The 15,860-nt window shown below is 43.4% G+C and overlaps 1 protein-coding gene across 3 annotated transcripts in view; it reads left to right on the forward strand.

Annotated features, from left to right (window-relative positions):
• Nucleotides 1-15,860, forward strand: part of Lars2 (leucyl-tRNA synthetase, mitochondrial) — a 95,749-nt gene that overhangs the window by 25,040 nt on the left and 54,849 nt on the right. For all 3 annotated transcript variants that reach the window (NM_001348167.1, NM_001348168.1, NM_153168.3), the window contains exons 4-5: nt 817-908; nt 2,985-3,045. In NM_001348167.1, the coding sequence (NP_001335096.1) occupies nt 817-908; nt 2,985-3,045 (153 nt within the window). The remainder of the gene's footprint in view (nt 1-816; nt 909-2,984; nt 3,046-15,860) is intronic.

Raw genomic sequence — 15,860 nt, forward strand, 5'->3', positions numbered from 1 at the left:
CTGCCTCTGCTTCCAGAGTGCTGGGACCAAAGGCAAACCTGGCAAGGCAGAGTCTTTTAATCAACCCTAGATCTCCAGCCAGCTTATTCTCAGGGTTTTGTTACTACCTTCAGAGGTTGTGGTTAGAGGTGGGCTGCTATGTCAACTGGCATTTATGTGGGTCCTGGGGATCCAAACTCCCATTCTCTTGCTTTGGAGGCAAGCACTTTAATCGCTGAGCCATCTCATCCACTAAGCCCTGTTTGGGTATTTCAATGAGCTATAGTTTACTCTGAGACACTCTGGAATGCCTCTTCCTGAGCCAGTGACACATTTTAATCAGAGGGCAGTGTTCTAGCCTTCCTCTCCGCCAACTTTTTTTCATATGTGAATTTTATAAGGCTTCATATGAAGCTTTCTGGATATCACCCAACCCTTTACTCCCACCTCACTGCCCATCATGAAGGTGGTCTCAGGTGTGACGGGATGATTGACAGACGTTCTGCATCTGTACTTGTAACATGTTCTTTGAAGAGTTTGTAGGGCAGAGAGTTGCTCTATCATTTTCTTTAAAAATTTCCTTCAGAGCAGACTCCTGAATCCCTGTTAACAGTGTTCTATTGAAAATGAAAGATGGTGATAGGCAAAGGAAGGAGGAATCGTCACAAATGTCTGTCCAGGAACTTAGGTACCATGTGAAGAGGGAAGCCTGTGAGAGTCAGGCAGAGGAAGGAAGGTAGCAAAAGAAAAGCTGTTCTTTCCCAGTAAGGCACAACTCCTTTCATAAATCCATTTTCATTTTTTCTCTTTAATTTTCACTTTGTTCTGTTATGTCAGGTTATCAACCCCATGGGGTGGGATGCATTTGGATTGCCTGCTGAAAATGCTGCCATAGAGAGGAATTTGCACCCTGAAAGCTGGACCCAAAGGTAAGTATTTAAGATATAATCAAGTACTTATACAGAGAGAAACCTTTTAAAAACCTTTTTAAGCCTATGCACAAGAGAGACCTGAAAGCAAAAAAGAACACAAAACAAACCACCACAACGCTGGCAGATTGCCAGGATGTAAATATACAGGATTCTGTGCACAGGTGTTTGTCAGCTGGCTAGTCAGTCATGGGGAAGGTGAATGTGTCACAGTGCACATGTAGAGGTCGAGGACAGCTTATGGGAAGCTCTCTTCTCCCATCCTGCGCATTGTGGGGATCAAACTCGGGCTGTCAGGCTAGGTGGCAAACACCTTTACCATTGATCCACGGCAGCTCCTGGCACTTGCCTCTTACTGCTCTGCAAGCCTTAGAAATACCAGAGCAGGTTGTGTGCTTGCTTACTCTGATGCGGGTTATTTACAAACTAGTCTTTCCTGGAGCATTGATCTTTATGAAGGAAACAAGGAGGAAAGAATTGGATTTGTTCAGTTTCAACAGTACTTTTTGGCTGCTGGACCTGAACTGAACCATAGCCAAACACTACATTCTGATTGTCACTGAAGATTAAATTTTTGTTTTCATCATTTATGAGCAAGGGGCAACTTAGTAAGATAAACAGCTACCTGAGGCTGGGTGTGGCTTTCTCTTACTGCCCCATGGCCCAGAGTTCCTAGCCTTCTCCCTGCTAGTCAAGTACTGAACACCGAACATCAGAATCTTCTGGGCTCTCTTATCATCTCACTCTTCAGATGCAGGACAGTACCAGGCCTGTCTCTGGAACCTCTACTGCCTCCTCCTCTCCTCCTCCCTCCCCCTCCTCTCCCCTGCCCTCCCCCTTCCCCTACCCTTCTCCTCCCCTCTCCTCTTTCCTCCTTTCTTCTCCCATCCCCTTACTCCCCATTTGTGTGTGTGTGTGTGTGTGTGTGTGTGTGTGTGTGTAAAATGCATTTACATGAATGTGTCCGGCTGAGCACCTGTACTAGGAATCCAAAGCAGGATGCCAAGTATCTCCCTGTATCACCCTACTGTCCGGAAGTAGAGTCTCTCACTGAGATGGAAGCTCACCATTTCAGCTAGGCTGGCTGGCTGGTCAGTGAGCTCTCAGGACCTTGGCTGTGTCCAGCCTAATGCAAGGGTTATGGCATGCAAGCCATGCCTGGCTTCTCCAGGGACCGTGGGGATTTATATTCAGGTTCTTGTGCTTGTGAACCCACCCTTCCACTCCCCTCGGCCCCCGTCTCCCCAGCCCCATTACTACCTTTTTTTGCACTCACTGTACTCTCTATCCATCATACAATTAATTCTAGATTAATGGAAGTGATCAAAAAGGAGTAAAAGAGGAAATGACAGCTCTAATAAAGTAGATCAAACATGGCATAAGCTGATTCCAGCAACAAGAATTATAAATTGATTAGCACACTTATCATCCAATTTGAGAGCAGTTTTAGGTTCTGATCGATAGAACACTGTGTTATTTCTTTTGAATTTCCCCAATTTATACATTAAGCAGTGTGTGTGTGTATGTGTGTGTGAGAGAGAGAGAGAGAGAGAGACAGACAGACAGAGACAGAGACAGAGAGAAAGACATTTGCACACACAGATCCAGGGATCACACACACCAGGCAAGAGCTTCGTCCACTGAACACTGAACTCCAAACTTCCCAACACACAAGGGTTTGTTTATGTTTCTGTTTTTTTTTTTTTTTCAATTACTTTAAGACTCGCTGGCTTGACTTAACTGTGTAGAACACAGACATAAGAAAAGGCCAGGATCACACATTTGAGAGGTTGCTTGTTAGAGTGGCCACGGGAAGGAGCTGCCTCCAGGGCTGCGACCAAAGTGGCGTCGAGTAGATGAGCAAGTCCAGCTTATGGGTATCTGCTACCGTACTGATATTTTACTGATTCTTAGGGATTGATTTTTTTTTTTTTAACTCCTTGCCAGGACAAAGCAACAGTTAAACTTCCTTGTCTGAGCTAGACTTTTTAAGTTTTCTAAAACATTCTTCAATTGTGGTTCATCTGTGGTCCTGATCCCCTCTCAGAGTCAAGCTTTCTTCCCTTTGTTTCACAGCAATATTAAACACATGAGGAAGCAGCTCGACCGCCTCGGCCTGTGCTTCAGCTGGGACAGGGTGAGTCAGGTTCTTCCTGGGGCTCTGTCCAGGGAGGCCCGGCTGGGTGAGCCCCTTCCTCCAGTCTCGGTTGGGAGAAGGAAAAGGAAGTGGCGGACCTCTGGAGAGAAGGCTTAGCACTCCACAAACTCAAAAGACTCCAGAGTGGGTGTTTTGCCTGTATACAAATAATTTTCTGGGGGATGAAGCTAAGAGAGCTCACTTCTTATTTGACTATGTGTGGCAATGACTTTGCACAGGGATTTCTGGCACACAGCAACAGTTTAAAAGGATTATTGAAATAAACATAAAAGTGACTAAATATTAACCTGCTGGTCCTTTAGGTGATAAACTAGCCAATTATTTATATTTTGTTCTGAGTTCAGAATTGGTATGCACAAGCCCACGGTGATTCTGGCACATACAGTCTTTGGTGTGTAGATCTTTCAAGAAGTCACACACCAAAGCCAGTGGGAAGTTCCAGGCTCAGGAGGGTTACAGATGAGTGACCCTCATGCCAACTGTGAAAGGAGACCTTTAGAGGCCCAGCCCAGGCCTTGGAGAAGTAGGCTGCTGAGTAAGGGAGACTACTGTTTGCCCTTCCGTAAAAGGTCTCTTCCATGCCATGGTCCCTCTCAGTACCCACTCACTCAGCAGCCTGGGTGGGGTTTTGCTGGAGCATTGGGATAAATGCAAAATCGTGTTTGAAACGAGGTGAGTGCACTGGGAAAGACAAAGGCAGTACAGTTAGAAAGGCCTTGGCTGTTTGGTTTGGTTTTCCTGCTCCAGATCATGGTGCCTTGAGCCAACCATGGGGATTTGCTAGTAGAGTAAAATGCAAGGCCATTACAGAGAGCCAGCCCCTCAGGGGTGGCATTCATGGTTTTCTTGTGTGTGTGTGTGTGTGTGTGTGTGTGTGTGTGTGCGTGTGTGTATAAAACCCAGGGCTCTAGCCTGTATTTATGTCCTAATTAGAATTTTTTTTAAAAAGGTGTATGGGTGTTTTACAAATGCGTATGTCTGCACTATGCACTTGCCTGTTGACTATGGAGACCAGAAGAAGGTGTTAGATGCCTTGAAATTAGAATCAGAAATTGCTGTGGGTGCAGGAAATGAAACATCTGGAAGAGCAGAACCTTAAACAGCGCTCACTCACAGGGCTTGCTTACATACGTGCACACAAAGCACTCAATACACAAAAGATAAAATAAAAAATTAAAACCATAGTTATAAGTATCCTTTTTTTTTTCATGATTTCTTGCCTTTGACATTTTGTTTTCTATTTTCTTTAGGCATTTGAAAATCTCAGGTCTAGATTGTATTCTGCTAAAACATAAAACATATTTGCTTGTTTTTAGCAACGCATGCTAGGTATAGCCACTAAAAATATAAAATAGCTTTTTTACATTTTCCACTTTTGCTGTAGCCCCCAGGAATTTTAGTTTTTGTAATCGAGGGCACAATGAAACCATTGTTTCTGCTCCATGAGTAGAAGGAAAGGTTTATTGGGGATCAAGCTGCCAAGGTTATCTTTTAGGAAGGGAAGGGTGGCAGAGAGAATTGAAAAATGGCAGAAAAAGCAATTGGGTTTCATAGGACAGTCAGCAGGGTGGGGTGGATTGCTCTTGCATGAGGTCAAACATTGGAGTTGCTGTCCCAAGACACTGTAGTTAGCTGCAGAGCTGCCGGCTGCACATGAGCAGGAGCCAGGGCAGCAGAGCTGCTGTGCTGCTCATAGCGTGTGCTTGTAGTCAGAGCTTACAGTTCGGATGAGGCTCGGTGTTTACTGAGAACATCACTGGTACTTTACAGCTTGAATACAGCTACGGAGCTACTGAGAGTGCCATCTACACCTTATAGCCTGATAAAGTCCGGTTGCCACTGAGTGCTTTGTGGCATCCCCTTTGTCAACACAAATATTTTTGTTCCTATTTCTCTTGCTTTTTCATCATGGCATAATTTCATGGGTAAAGAATTCAGGGGTTGGAACAGTGACTCAGCAGATAAAAATGCTTGTTATACAATCATAAGGTCTAGAGTTTGAATCCCAGCACATAAATAACTCATATAACATATGTCACACACACACACAACTGTAACCTCAGGTTAGAGTGTCGTGGAGACACCAGGATAATTTTGGGCTGCTAGATTCCAACCTAGCTGGCAGGATGTGAGTTCCAGAAAGAGATAGAAGAGGATACTCAGTGTTCTCTTCCGGCCTCATATGAATGTACAAGTGTATGTTCCTGCACACATATGTGTACACATACATGGGAGGAGGGAGAAGAGGGAGGGTAGAGAGGGTAGGAGGGAGAGAAGGGAGAGGGTAGGAGGGAGAGAAGGGAGAGAAGGGAGAGGGGGAGGGAGAGAGAGACAGAGAGACAGAGAGACAGAGAGAGAGAGAGAGAGAGATGCTTTGGAATAGCAGTTTACACATTTCATATTCCCACGGCTGGGTTGGGATTTCTTCATGCCGTGGGCTTACTTGTTTCAGCCTTTCCTTCCCTACTGTTAGATGGTGATTACAACTTGGGAACAACGTCCTCTTCATCCCAAACACCCTGCACCCTTCCTGCCTGAGTTCATTTTCAGACACCATGGTTAAGCTTACAGAATGGAAAGTCATTTTGACTTCAAGGCCCTGGCTCCTTATTCATGCATATGACTAAACATCAAATAAGAAGGGTTAAACCCTAGAAATGACAAGGCCTGCAGGGTAGCAGATATATTTTTAAATGAGGGTTTTTTTTTCTTTTAATTTTGAAAGCATCAAAAACACCTTTAAAAGTACTTTGAGTCAGGTAAGTGCCTGACAACCGGGTTGGGGAGAAGCTCCCATTGTGAGAGCTCAGAGCCCGTTGCCTTGACAACATGTGGCGGCACTGCAAGTGTTTGACTAAGCCAGTCTCCTTTCAGGTCCTTACGAGTGAAATCGTTTGTCTGCCCAATCTCTAGCTCTGGGTTTCTGGTGTCCCCTTGGAAGAATGAGTGCCTCCTGTAGGTGTTCCCTATAGTCCAGACTCACCTTTGAGGGGACAAGGCGGAACCTTTGAAGTGAATTTGCTGTGTATCTTTTGAGACTAGCATGTTTCAGTCATCTTGAAGTTCTGACCATGTCTCGGCACATGTGCATGGCCAAGTAGGCCAGTGTTTGCCAGACACTTCTCTTCCTCCACTGGAACCCTAACCAAAACAAACCAAGCAAACCACTCCACATTTCTAGGTTAGGAGCCTGGAAAATGTTGAGTCACTAAGATGCTTGCTGTGCAAGCACAAGCACCTGGATTTGGATTCCCAGCACCTACATTAAAATCTGGGCTAGGGCTGGGGTGTGGGGGCAGGAAGATGCCTGAAAGTAGCCTAGCCAAATTGGTAAGCTCCAGGAACAAAATGGAGAATGGTTGCAGAAGTCCATTGTCTACCTCTGGTCTCGACATGCACATATGTGAACACAGACATGAACATGTACAGACCCCTACCCTACCCTACACACACACACACACACACACACACACACACACACACACACAAGCACACAAACACACACAAGCATGCACACATACTGCTGGGCTATTGGGTATTTTTTATGACTTTTTCTAAGTTTATATTTCATTTCTTGGTCTTTGTCTCAGGTGAAATTGTTCACACTGTGGCAAGTTTCTCCAACTCATTGCTCAGTGAACGTGCAGATAGCTCTGTGGCTGCCACTGTTTGCTGTGTGGGCTGGTAAAGAAGCATTTGCTTCCAACTCCTGGCCCTCACTCATGCCTGGAAAAAAAATGCTTGCCCATTCTCAGGAAACCTAGAGAACCAGCCTGGTAAAAGTCTCTGTTGGAAGATTCTGCCCTGTTGAGCTTGAAAGTTTGAGGGTGTTTCAAATCACATAAATTGTATCAGTGTTCCTTCCTTCTAGAAGATGGAGTGCTAGTCTCTGCCGGCCTAGACTGGCAACAAATTGCAACTCAAACTAATTAATCTCCTCTGTCACTTTATGGAGGGTGTTCTGTCCCTAAATGTCAAGTTAGCAAAGCTGTGCTTTGTTATAATGCCTTGATGAAGTTCTTGTCAGTTGACAAAGAATAATTACCAAGAAATTTACCAAATTGTTGCTTTTTGTCTGCATATGCGAAGCTCCTAGGATCTTGAATACCATGGGTTGTAGAAATTGTCAGGCTACCAGTTACATGATAAAAGTCAAATACAGTCTCAGTCTCTCTCTCTCTCTCTCTCTCTCTCTCTCTCTCTCTCTCTCTCTCTCTCTCTCTCTCTCTCTCTCCCTCCCTCCCTCCCTCCCTCCCTCTCTCCCTCCTACCCCTTCTGGAGAGGAGCTAGGAGCTATTTTCAATAAGACAGTGTCTTCAAAACTGCTGGCTTCAATCTCCCTGCTGTTAATATTCTAAATTTTCTTTAAGAAATGTAGAAAGTAAACCTTTCAAATCACTTAAGAACTTAACTTTTGGCCCTGGATTTGGAAAGCAAGATCTTTAAGAAAAAAACACACTATAAAGATGTGGTGCTTGGCATTTGTCAGTTTTGATTTTCGTTTAATGTTCATTTTCAGCTTAAAGATAGTCCTGCATGGAAGAACATAATAGCCTGAAAATGAGTGCTTAGACAAATGTTAGGTTCAAGATTAATTAATTACCCTGATATTAACACCTTTTCCTTCAATTCTGCAAAGAGGTGAACAGAGAAGGAATAGGAGATACAGGTAAAGATGGAAACTGACAGATGGAAGGAAGAGGAACAACAGAAAGAGGCCAGGAGAAGGCCACAGTGGGTCTCAGTAAGCCTGGCTGTAGGACCATGGGGATGATGGTCCAGAAAGGAGGAGGGAAGCCACGTGGCATAGTGTGGTCCTGACGATGTCAAGGAGCCACTGGGAAAGATGAAGCTAGGAGGGAATGCAACAGGACCTTGAGAGGAGACAAGCCAGCCCTGGCCTGGGAAGCTGGTGAATGTAAAGGCAGCAGCAAGCTTGCTTCTCTTTTCCCAAGGGGGCAGACGGACATGGATGAAGTGCTGAGGAAGATGGTGAGACTGTAAAAGTCCTCAGACTTCTCAGAGGTGGAGGAAAGGTCACCTTCCTGAACCTTAGCCCAGGTGTGTATAGCCTGACCTGGAATGCCAGCTCTCCCTGTCCTTCTCTTCCCTGGACAATACTCTGGAGTTGAGTTATAAGTGAATGCATGTACATAATGGCAGATCCATTTTTTTTTTCCTCTAACCCCCCTGCCTACCAGTGACTGTCTTAGCTACCATCAGCTGGCCTGGTGGTAGTAGTAGCACAAACCTATAATCCCAGCACCCGGGAAGCAGAGGTAGACACGTTTCTCTGAGTTTGAGTCCAGCCTGGTCTACAGAGCAAGTTCCAGGACAACCAGGGCTACGTGGAGAAACCCTGTCTTGGAAAACAAAAAACAAACAAACAAACAAACAAATGACTCAGCAGGTGACCTTACTCAGTGTCTTCTCACTGGTGAATTAAGAGAGAGCAGAAGTCTACTGCTGAGCCAGTATGACACTAGATCATTGAGCAGGGGACCTCATTGTGTCTCCTTCCCAAAGGCTACTGTTCTGTGTTTTTGATTTGGAAATTGCTAATAATAAACACAGTTCTCCATTTGTCTTTGAAGTTTTGGAGGCTCTGCATACAGATTTCTTAAATCACTGAATGGTGTGTTAGGGAGACTCTTCTCAGATGAGCTGCTGTGAATGAATGAACCAGGAACAATGGTATACTCCTTTCTTTTAAAACCTGCTTTATTTATAAAATTATCTAAAACTCTGCTTCAGGCCAGAGTTGCTTTGCCTTGCTTTGTTTTGTAAAGGGGCATCATACTGTAGACCAGGTTACCCTGAAACTCATTGTGTAACTCAGACTGATCTCAAATTCATGGGGATTCTCCTGCCTCATCCTCCTGAGTATGCAATTGTGGGTGTAGCTTTGACTGTTTTGTAAATACCCTTAACCCCTGGACTCAGTGTTTTGTTTAATGAAGACTCATGAACCTTCAATATACATCTGAGGGGTTGGCAGTGTTGGAAAGTCAGGCTGATCTTCATCAGATTTCTTCATTTTTATAGTGGTAGCATCATCTGTGTCAGAATACACTAGTGAGGTCAGAGAGAGTCATCTGATTGCGATGGTCCAGGTCATCCAGGGCTGGGGCTTCTGACTGTAGCCCTGTGCGCCTTCATTTTCTCATTATCTGACAAGCCTGCCTGAGAAGTGAATAATATTTAGGAGCATAAATAACAAGTCTAGACAGTGCTACATCCTGAATGAGGGAAGAACATTTGGCCTTTAAGCTTTAGCCTAGTTTGGTGGTGAACTGTTCCCCACTTGTCCTCGTCACCATCAAGTCATTGCCTCTCTTACTAACAACTTTTCTTGAGGTTTACTTATTGTTTGGACTTGGGTGGCTTGGCTGGGTCTCCAAGGCTAGAAGCACATGTGTGAAAGCAAGCACACTTACCTGATGTGCCATCTTGCTGGCCTTCTCTCCCCTTCTTGTACTGGGGATTGAACCCAGAGCCTCTTGCATGCTGCACAAGCATTCCAGCACTAAATTCTGTGGTAGTTGCCTTTCTAACACCAGCACCCAGCTCCTTGCCTTCACACTTACTTTGCTGCCTCCATCTTGTGTAGGTCACAGTCCTACAGCACTTCTCCCTCTTATCAATAGCTGTGTAATGAATGTCTGAGACTCACTGTATAACCCAGGCTGGCCTCAAACCTTCAATCCTCCTGCCTCAGCCCCCTGCTATGAGCTTTCTATAGAGAAAGAAAAGAAAAGAAAAGAAAAGAAAAGAAAAGAAAAGAAAAGAAAAGAAAAGAAAAGAAAAGAAAAGGAAAGAAAAATCCTCATATAAAAACCACAGGAAGAGCTAACAGACCCAAACCAGTACTGTGCTAAGCTCTATCACATTGTATGCCCCTTTTCTGCCTGGGGATTGCTGAGAGACCTCTGAGTGTCCTTCCCTGACATCACACTCATCTAGATATTTCTAGAGTAAGGAAGGAGTCACAGAACACCAGATGGGCCCTGAATGCCATGATCCTAACATCCAGTGCACATGTTCTTCTGTACTGCAGACATAACCAGGCAGTGCTGCCTCAGCCTCTTCTGTACTGCAGACATAACCAGGCAGTGCTGCCTCAGCCTCTTGGACATTGTCGATGCCAAATTACTGAGCCACAAGTCACTGTGACATTGGATAAGTTGTTCGGTTAAGTTATTCAAGATCATTAAGGGAGGATTCCAAGAGGTTGTTTTGTCCCTCTTTGTGTTCTGAGAGAGCGTATCTTTTGCCTTGGGTCCTATAAACCTATGAAATATTTTCAACACCAACCTCAGACAGTGTAAGTGTAAGATTGCAATGTGGAGGAGCCACTTCACTGAGATCTCAGATAGACAGCTAGATGGTGCTGTCTGGAGCTCACAGGATATAAAAGCTGATACTTGGATAGAGATCTGTGTAGAGGGAATTGTATTTGCTTTTAGAGCCATGCACTTGAATTTCCTGACTTGGTGTTAAACCAACAGTACCTTAATGCAGGCGTGGGTTTATTTGTGTAGGAATGATTTCCTGCATGTTTGTATGTGCACCATTGTGCATGCCTGAAGAAAATTCAGATCTCTTAGAACTGGACTTACAGACAGGTCTGAGCTGCCAAATGTATACTTGGAACTGAACCCCAGTCCTTTGCAAGAGCAGCAAGTGCCTTTAAATACTGAGACATCTCTCCAGCTGTGTGAACTTATTTGAAAACAGGGGAAAGCAACGAAGAGAAGTGTTGGGGGATTTAGGGACAGTCAGTCTTATTTTCTTTTACTGATGGTCTTACTTACCAGAAGTCTTACTTACCAGCTGGTGCCATCCATGCCTGTGGGCAGATGAGGATTACAGGGAGCCCCACCCCACATATGCAAGGTACCTGAGTGGGCTCTGCAGATGTGGTTGGATTTGAATATTTGGGTTCATGGGCTAGATTCCAGGAGGTGATCTTTAAACACTTCTGTGTTGACATCTGTTTTGTAGGAGGGGTTATCTATAACCACATTCCTTTCTGACTTCAAAACAGAAACATTTAATACATGAAAAATTTTAAGTCAGACTAACACTTAGGGAAATATTAAATTATTTAAAATTTAGATGTTACCAAAAAAAAAAAAATCACGTGTCCCCGGCAAGCAGCATTCCAGCTCTGACCTGTGTCTGGGCAAGGTTCCCGATGGTTTGCCAGTCATGTTCAGTGAAGGGGCCATATCTGATGGAGGAGAGAAACTCAGTAAATGGACTAGTCCCAGGAGATGAGATTTAACCTTCTTTGTCACTTTGTGGACTGCCCACTAGAGAGTTATCTGGCTAATGTTCCTTTGATCTGCCTGTGGCTTCATATCTAAAATGAAATAATATAAACCTTTAGATCAACATTGCTCTATTAACATTTAAAGCTGAAAACAGCATATGGTGCCTCACCCCTGTAAGCCCAATTCTTGGCAGGGTAAGACAGGAAGATTACCCTGAGTGTAAGGCCAGCCTGAGTTACATACAAGACCCTATCCACAAAAATGAAAGCTATGATTAGCTAGATAACTTGAGGGGCCTGTTTTGTTTTTCAAGACAGGGTCTCTGTTTAGCCTTAGCTGTCTGGAACTCACTCTGTAGACCAGGCTGGCCTTGAACTCACAGAGATCCACCTACTTCTGCCTCCAGAGTGCTGGGATTAAAGGTGTGTGTCACCACTGCCAGGGTAGGGGACTCTCCTTTATATTAGCTCTGCAGTATTAAATCACATGTCCACTAGTTGGTGAACATGTGTGCACGTATGTGTTCTTTCTCTCTCTCTCTCTCTCTCTCTCTCTCTCTCTCTCTCTCTCTCTCTCACACACACACACACACACACACACACACACACACACACACACAAACACCACAAAACTGTGACAAAGAATTGTTTATAGACATTGCCAGATAATTCCCAGGGAGCAGAGTCTCTGCTTTAGAGAGAGGGAGACTATTAATATTTTCATGGGTGTTAAGCCCAGTGGCCTCTTGACTGTAGAACTGTGTTTTCAGTAAGTAGTTCACAGTGAACATCTTAAAAGAGGATTTTGATTTTTAGCCAGTTGGCTAAACTAAAAGCTTTTAAGTGATATAATAAAAAAAAATGCCTTTGATGATTTTAGAAGACTAGAATTTTCTTTTGTTCTAATGAGCAAATCATGGAAGTCTCCAAAGGAAATCTGTGGCTCTCAAAATGTATATTGCTCAACTTAGTAAATAGACAGCTAGCCTCCCGCAGGTAGGAAGGTACAGCATGGGGAACCACTGTAACCTCCTCAGCCCTGGTCCCCTGAGGCAGGTGCACAGCAGTGGCCCTGGCCATGCAGCAGCTAGCGTTATGTTTTCTCTATATGCAGCTGTAGAAGCAACAAATGAAACAGGTCAAGTTCATATGGGAAGTTAGGGAGAAAATGGGGGTACAGACTCTTTCACCTTGAGCTAATGATGCCCAAAAGAAACACAGGTAGATTTTTGGCTAGATAAAGGTTACCTTCCTTTTCTACCTCAGGTAAACTAATTTTCAAAACCATAAACCTAGTTAAAGATAATGCTGTTCTATTGCTATGTGAATTTTACTAAGTGTCTAGAAACAGATCCAAGGGATCCAAGAGGTGCATTATAAATATATATATATATATATATATATATATATATATATATATATATATATAAGCAGATCTAAGAGTGCATTATAAAATATTTCTTATAAAATATTTTCATTATAATACATATTTATTGTAGTCTATTTATTATATTAATTAGAAAGATTTGATATTTCATTATGAGCAACTCAAATAAACACAAAATAAAGTGTTAATGGGCCCCATCCCTAGATTTAACAGCTTGACTTTTTTATATTTGCTTTATGTACTTCCTTAAAACTGTAGTGGGTAAAGTTTTTTTTAAAAAGATATTTCTACCATAACAAGATCTAATATATTTCCCATAATTCTCACCCATTCTACTCTTCAATTCAATTCTATTTTCCCTGTGTGTTTGTGATCACAGCACAGTGAGAATTTAGCTGTGAAACTTATATGAGATATACAGATGTGCTTTTGTATAGACTCATGTGTCTGGTTTATTCTCAATTCAGCAGCATTTGGGGGGTGGTGTTTCAGTGCTGGAGAGCATAAAATGATGAGTAAAACAGAGTAGAAGACAGCTCCTGACATATGTTTGTTAATAATGAAAGCTTTAAAGGTAATTGTCTAGAAAACTAAAGAGGGCAAGTCGGTGCCCTACTAGCAGGCCAGGGCTGAGAAGGCAGCACTGGCACTGCTAACAGGATCTGGGAGGCAAGCTACTCCCTGCCTGCTGGTCTGATCCTGGAACTGGCAGTTTCCTCACCTGGCACCCCTACATATCAGGTGCCTGAGGAGTCCCTGGGAGCTGGTGATTTACCACAGCTTAGGTTTTGGCAGGGGCCAGGCTGCTTGGAACCACCATTATATTGGCAGATTTGTCTGAGACTCATAATGGGGAAATGGAGATGGTAGTCAGAGTTGAGTTATTTTGCATCTTTAAATTTTTTATTTATTTATTTTATGTGTATTAGTGTTTTTTAAAATTTTTTTATTAGGTATTTTCCTCATTTACATTTCCAATGCTATCCCAAAAGTCCCCCATGCCCACCCACCTCCACTCCCCTACCCACCCGCTCCTCCTTTTTGGCCCTGGCGTTCCCCTGTACTGGGGCATATAAAGTTTGCAAGTCCAATGGGCCTATCTTTGCAGTGATGGCCGACTAGGCCATCTTTTGATACATATGCAGCTAGAGACAAGAGCTCCGGGGTACTGGTTAGTTCATATTGTTGTTCCACCTATAGGGTTGCAGTTCCCTTTAGCTCCTTGGGTACTTTCTCTAGCTCCTCCATTGGGGGCCCTGTGGTCCATCCAATAGCTGACTGTGAGCATCCACTTCTGTGTTTGCTAGGCCCCGGCATAGTCTCAGAAGACACAGCTATATCTGGTTCCTTTCAGCAAAATCTTGCTAGTGTATGCAATGGTGTCAGTGTTTGGAAGCTGATTATAGGATAGATCCCTGGATATGGCAATCACTAGATGGTCCATCCTTTCGTCACAGCTCCAAATTTTGTCTCTGTAACTCCTTCCATGGGTGTTTTGTTCCCAATTCTAGGAAGGGGCAAAGTGTCCACACTTTGGTCTTCGTTCTTCTTGAGTTTCATGCGTTTAGCAAATTGTATCTTATATCTTGTGTATCCTAAGTTTCTGGGCTAATATCCACTTATCAGTGAGTACATATTGTGTGAGTTCCTTTGTGATTGGGTTACCTCACTCAGGACGATGCCCTCCAGGTCCATCCATTTGCCTAGGAATTTCATAAATTCATTCTTTTTAATAGCTGAGTAGTACTCCATTGTGTAAATGTACCACATTTTCTGTATCTATTCCTCTGTTGAGGGGCATCTGGGTTCTTTGCAGCTTCTGGATATTATAAATAAGGCTGCTGTGAACATAGTGGAGCATGTGTCCTTCTTACCAGTTGGGGCATCTTCTGGGTATATGCCCAGGAGAGGTATTGCGGGATCCTCCGGTAGTACTATGTCCAATTTTCTGAGGAACCACCAGACTGATTTCCAGAGTGGTTGTGCAAGCTTGCAATCCCACCAACAATGGAGGAGTGTTCCTCTTTCTCTACATCCTCGCCAGCATCTGCTGTCACCTAAATTTTTGATCTTAGCCATTCTGACTGGTGTAAGGTAGAATCTCAGGGTTGTTTCGATTTGCATTTCCCCGATGATTAAGGATGTTGAACATTTTTTCAACCTTGGTGCTTCTCTGCCATTCAGTATTCCTCAGGTGAGAATTCTTTGTTCAGCTCTGACACCCATTTTTTAATGGGGTTATTTGATTTTCTGGAGTCCACCTTCTTGAGTTCTTTATATATATTGGATATTAGTCCCCTATCTGATTTGGGATAGGTAAAGATCCTTTCCCAATCTATTGGTGGCCTTTTTGTCTTATTGACGGTATCTTTTGCCTTGCAGAAGCTTTGCAATTTTATGAGGTCCCATTTATCGATTCTCGATCTTACAGCACAAGCCATTGCTGTTCTATTCAGGAATTTTTCCCCTGTACCCATATCTTCGAGGCTTTTCCCTACTTTCTCCTCTATAAGTTTCAGTGTCTCTGGTTTTATGTGGAGTTCCTTGATCCACTTAGATTTGACCTTAGTACAAGGAGATAGAAATGGATCAATTCGCATTCTTCTACATGATAACCGCCAGTTGTGCCAGCACCATTTGTTGAAAATGCTGTCTTTTTTCCACTGGATGGTTTTAGCTCCCTTGTCAAAGATCAAGTGACCATAGGTGTGTGGGTTCATCTCTGGGTCTTCAATTCTGTTCCATTGGTCTACTTGTCTATCACTATACCAGTACCATGCAGTTTTTATCACAATTGCTCTGTAGTACAGCTTTAGGTCAGGCATGGTGATTCCACCAAAGGTTCTTTTATCCTTGAGAAGAGTTTTTGCTATCCTAGGTTTTTTGTTATTCCAGATGAATCTGCCGATTGCCCTTTCTAATTCGTTGAAGAATTGAGTTGGAATTTTGATGGGGATTGCATTGAATCTGTAGATTGCTTTTGGCAAGATAGCCATTTTTACTATATTGATCCTGCCAATCCATGAGCATAGGAGATCTTTCCATCTTCTGAGATCTTCTTTAATTTCTTTCTTCAGAGACTTGAAGTTCTTATCATAGAGATCTTTCACTTCCTTAGTTAGAGTCACGCCA

This window comes from Mus musculus, chromosome 9 (genome assembly GCF_000001635.26).
Source record: "Mus musculus strain C57BL/6J chromosome 9, GRCm38.p6 C57BL/6J".
NCBI lineage: Eukaryota > Metazoa > Chordata > Mammalia > Rodentia > Muridae > Mus > Mus musculus.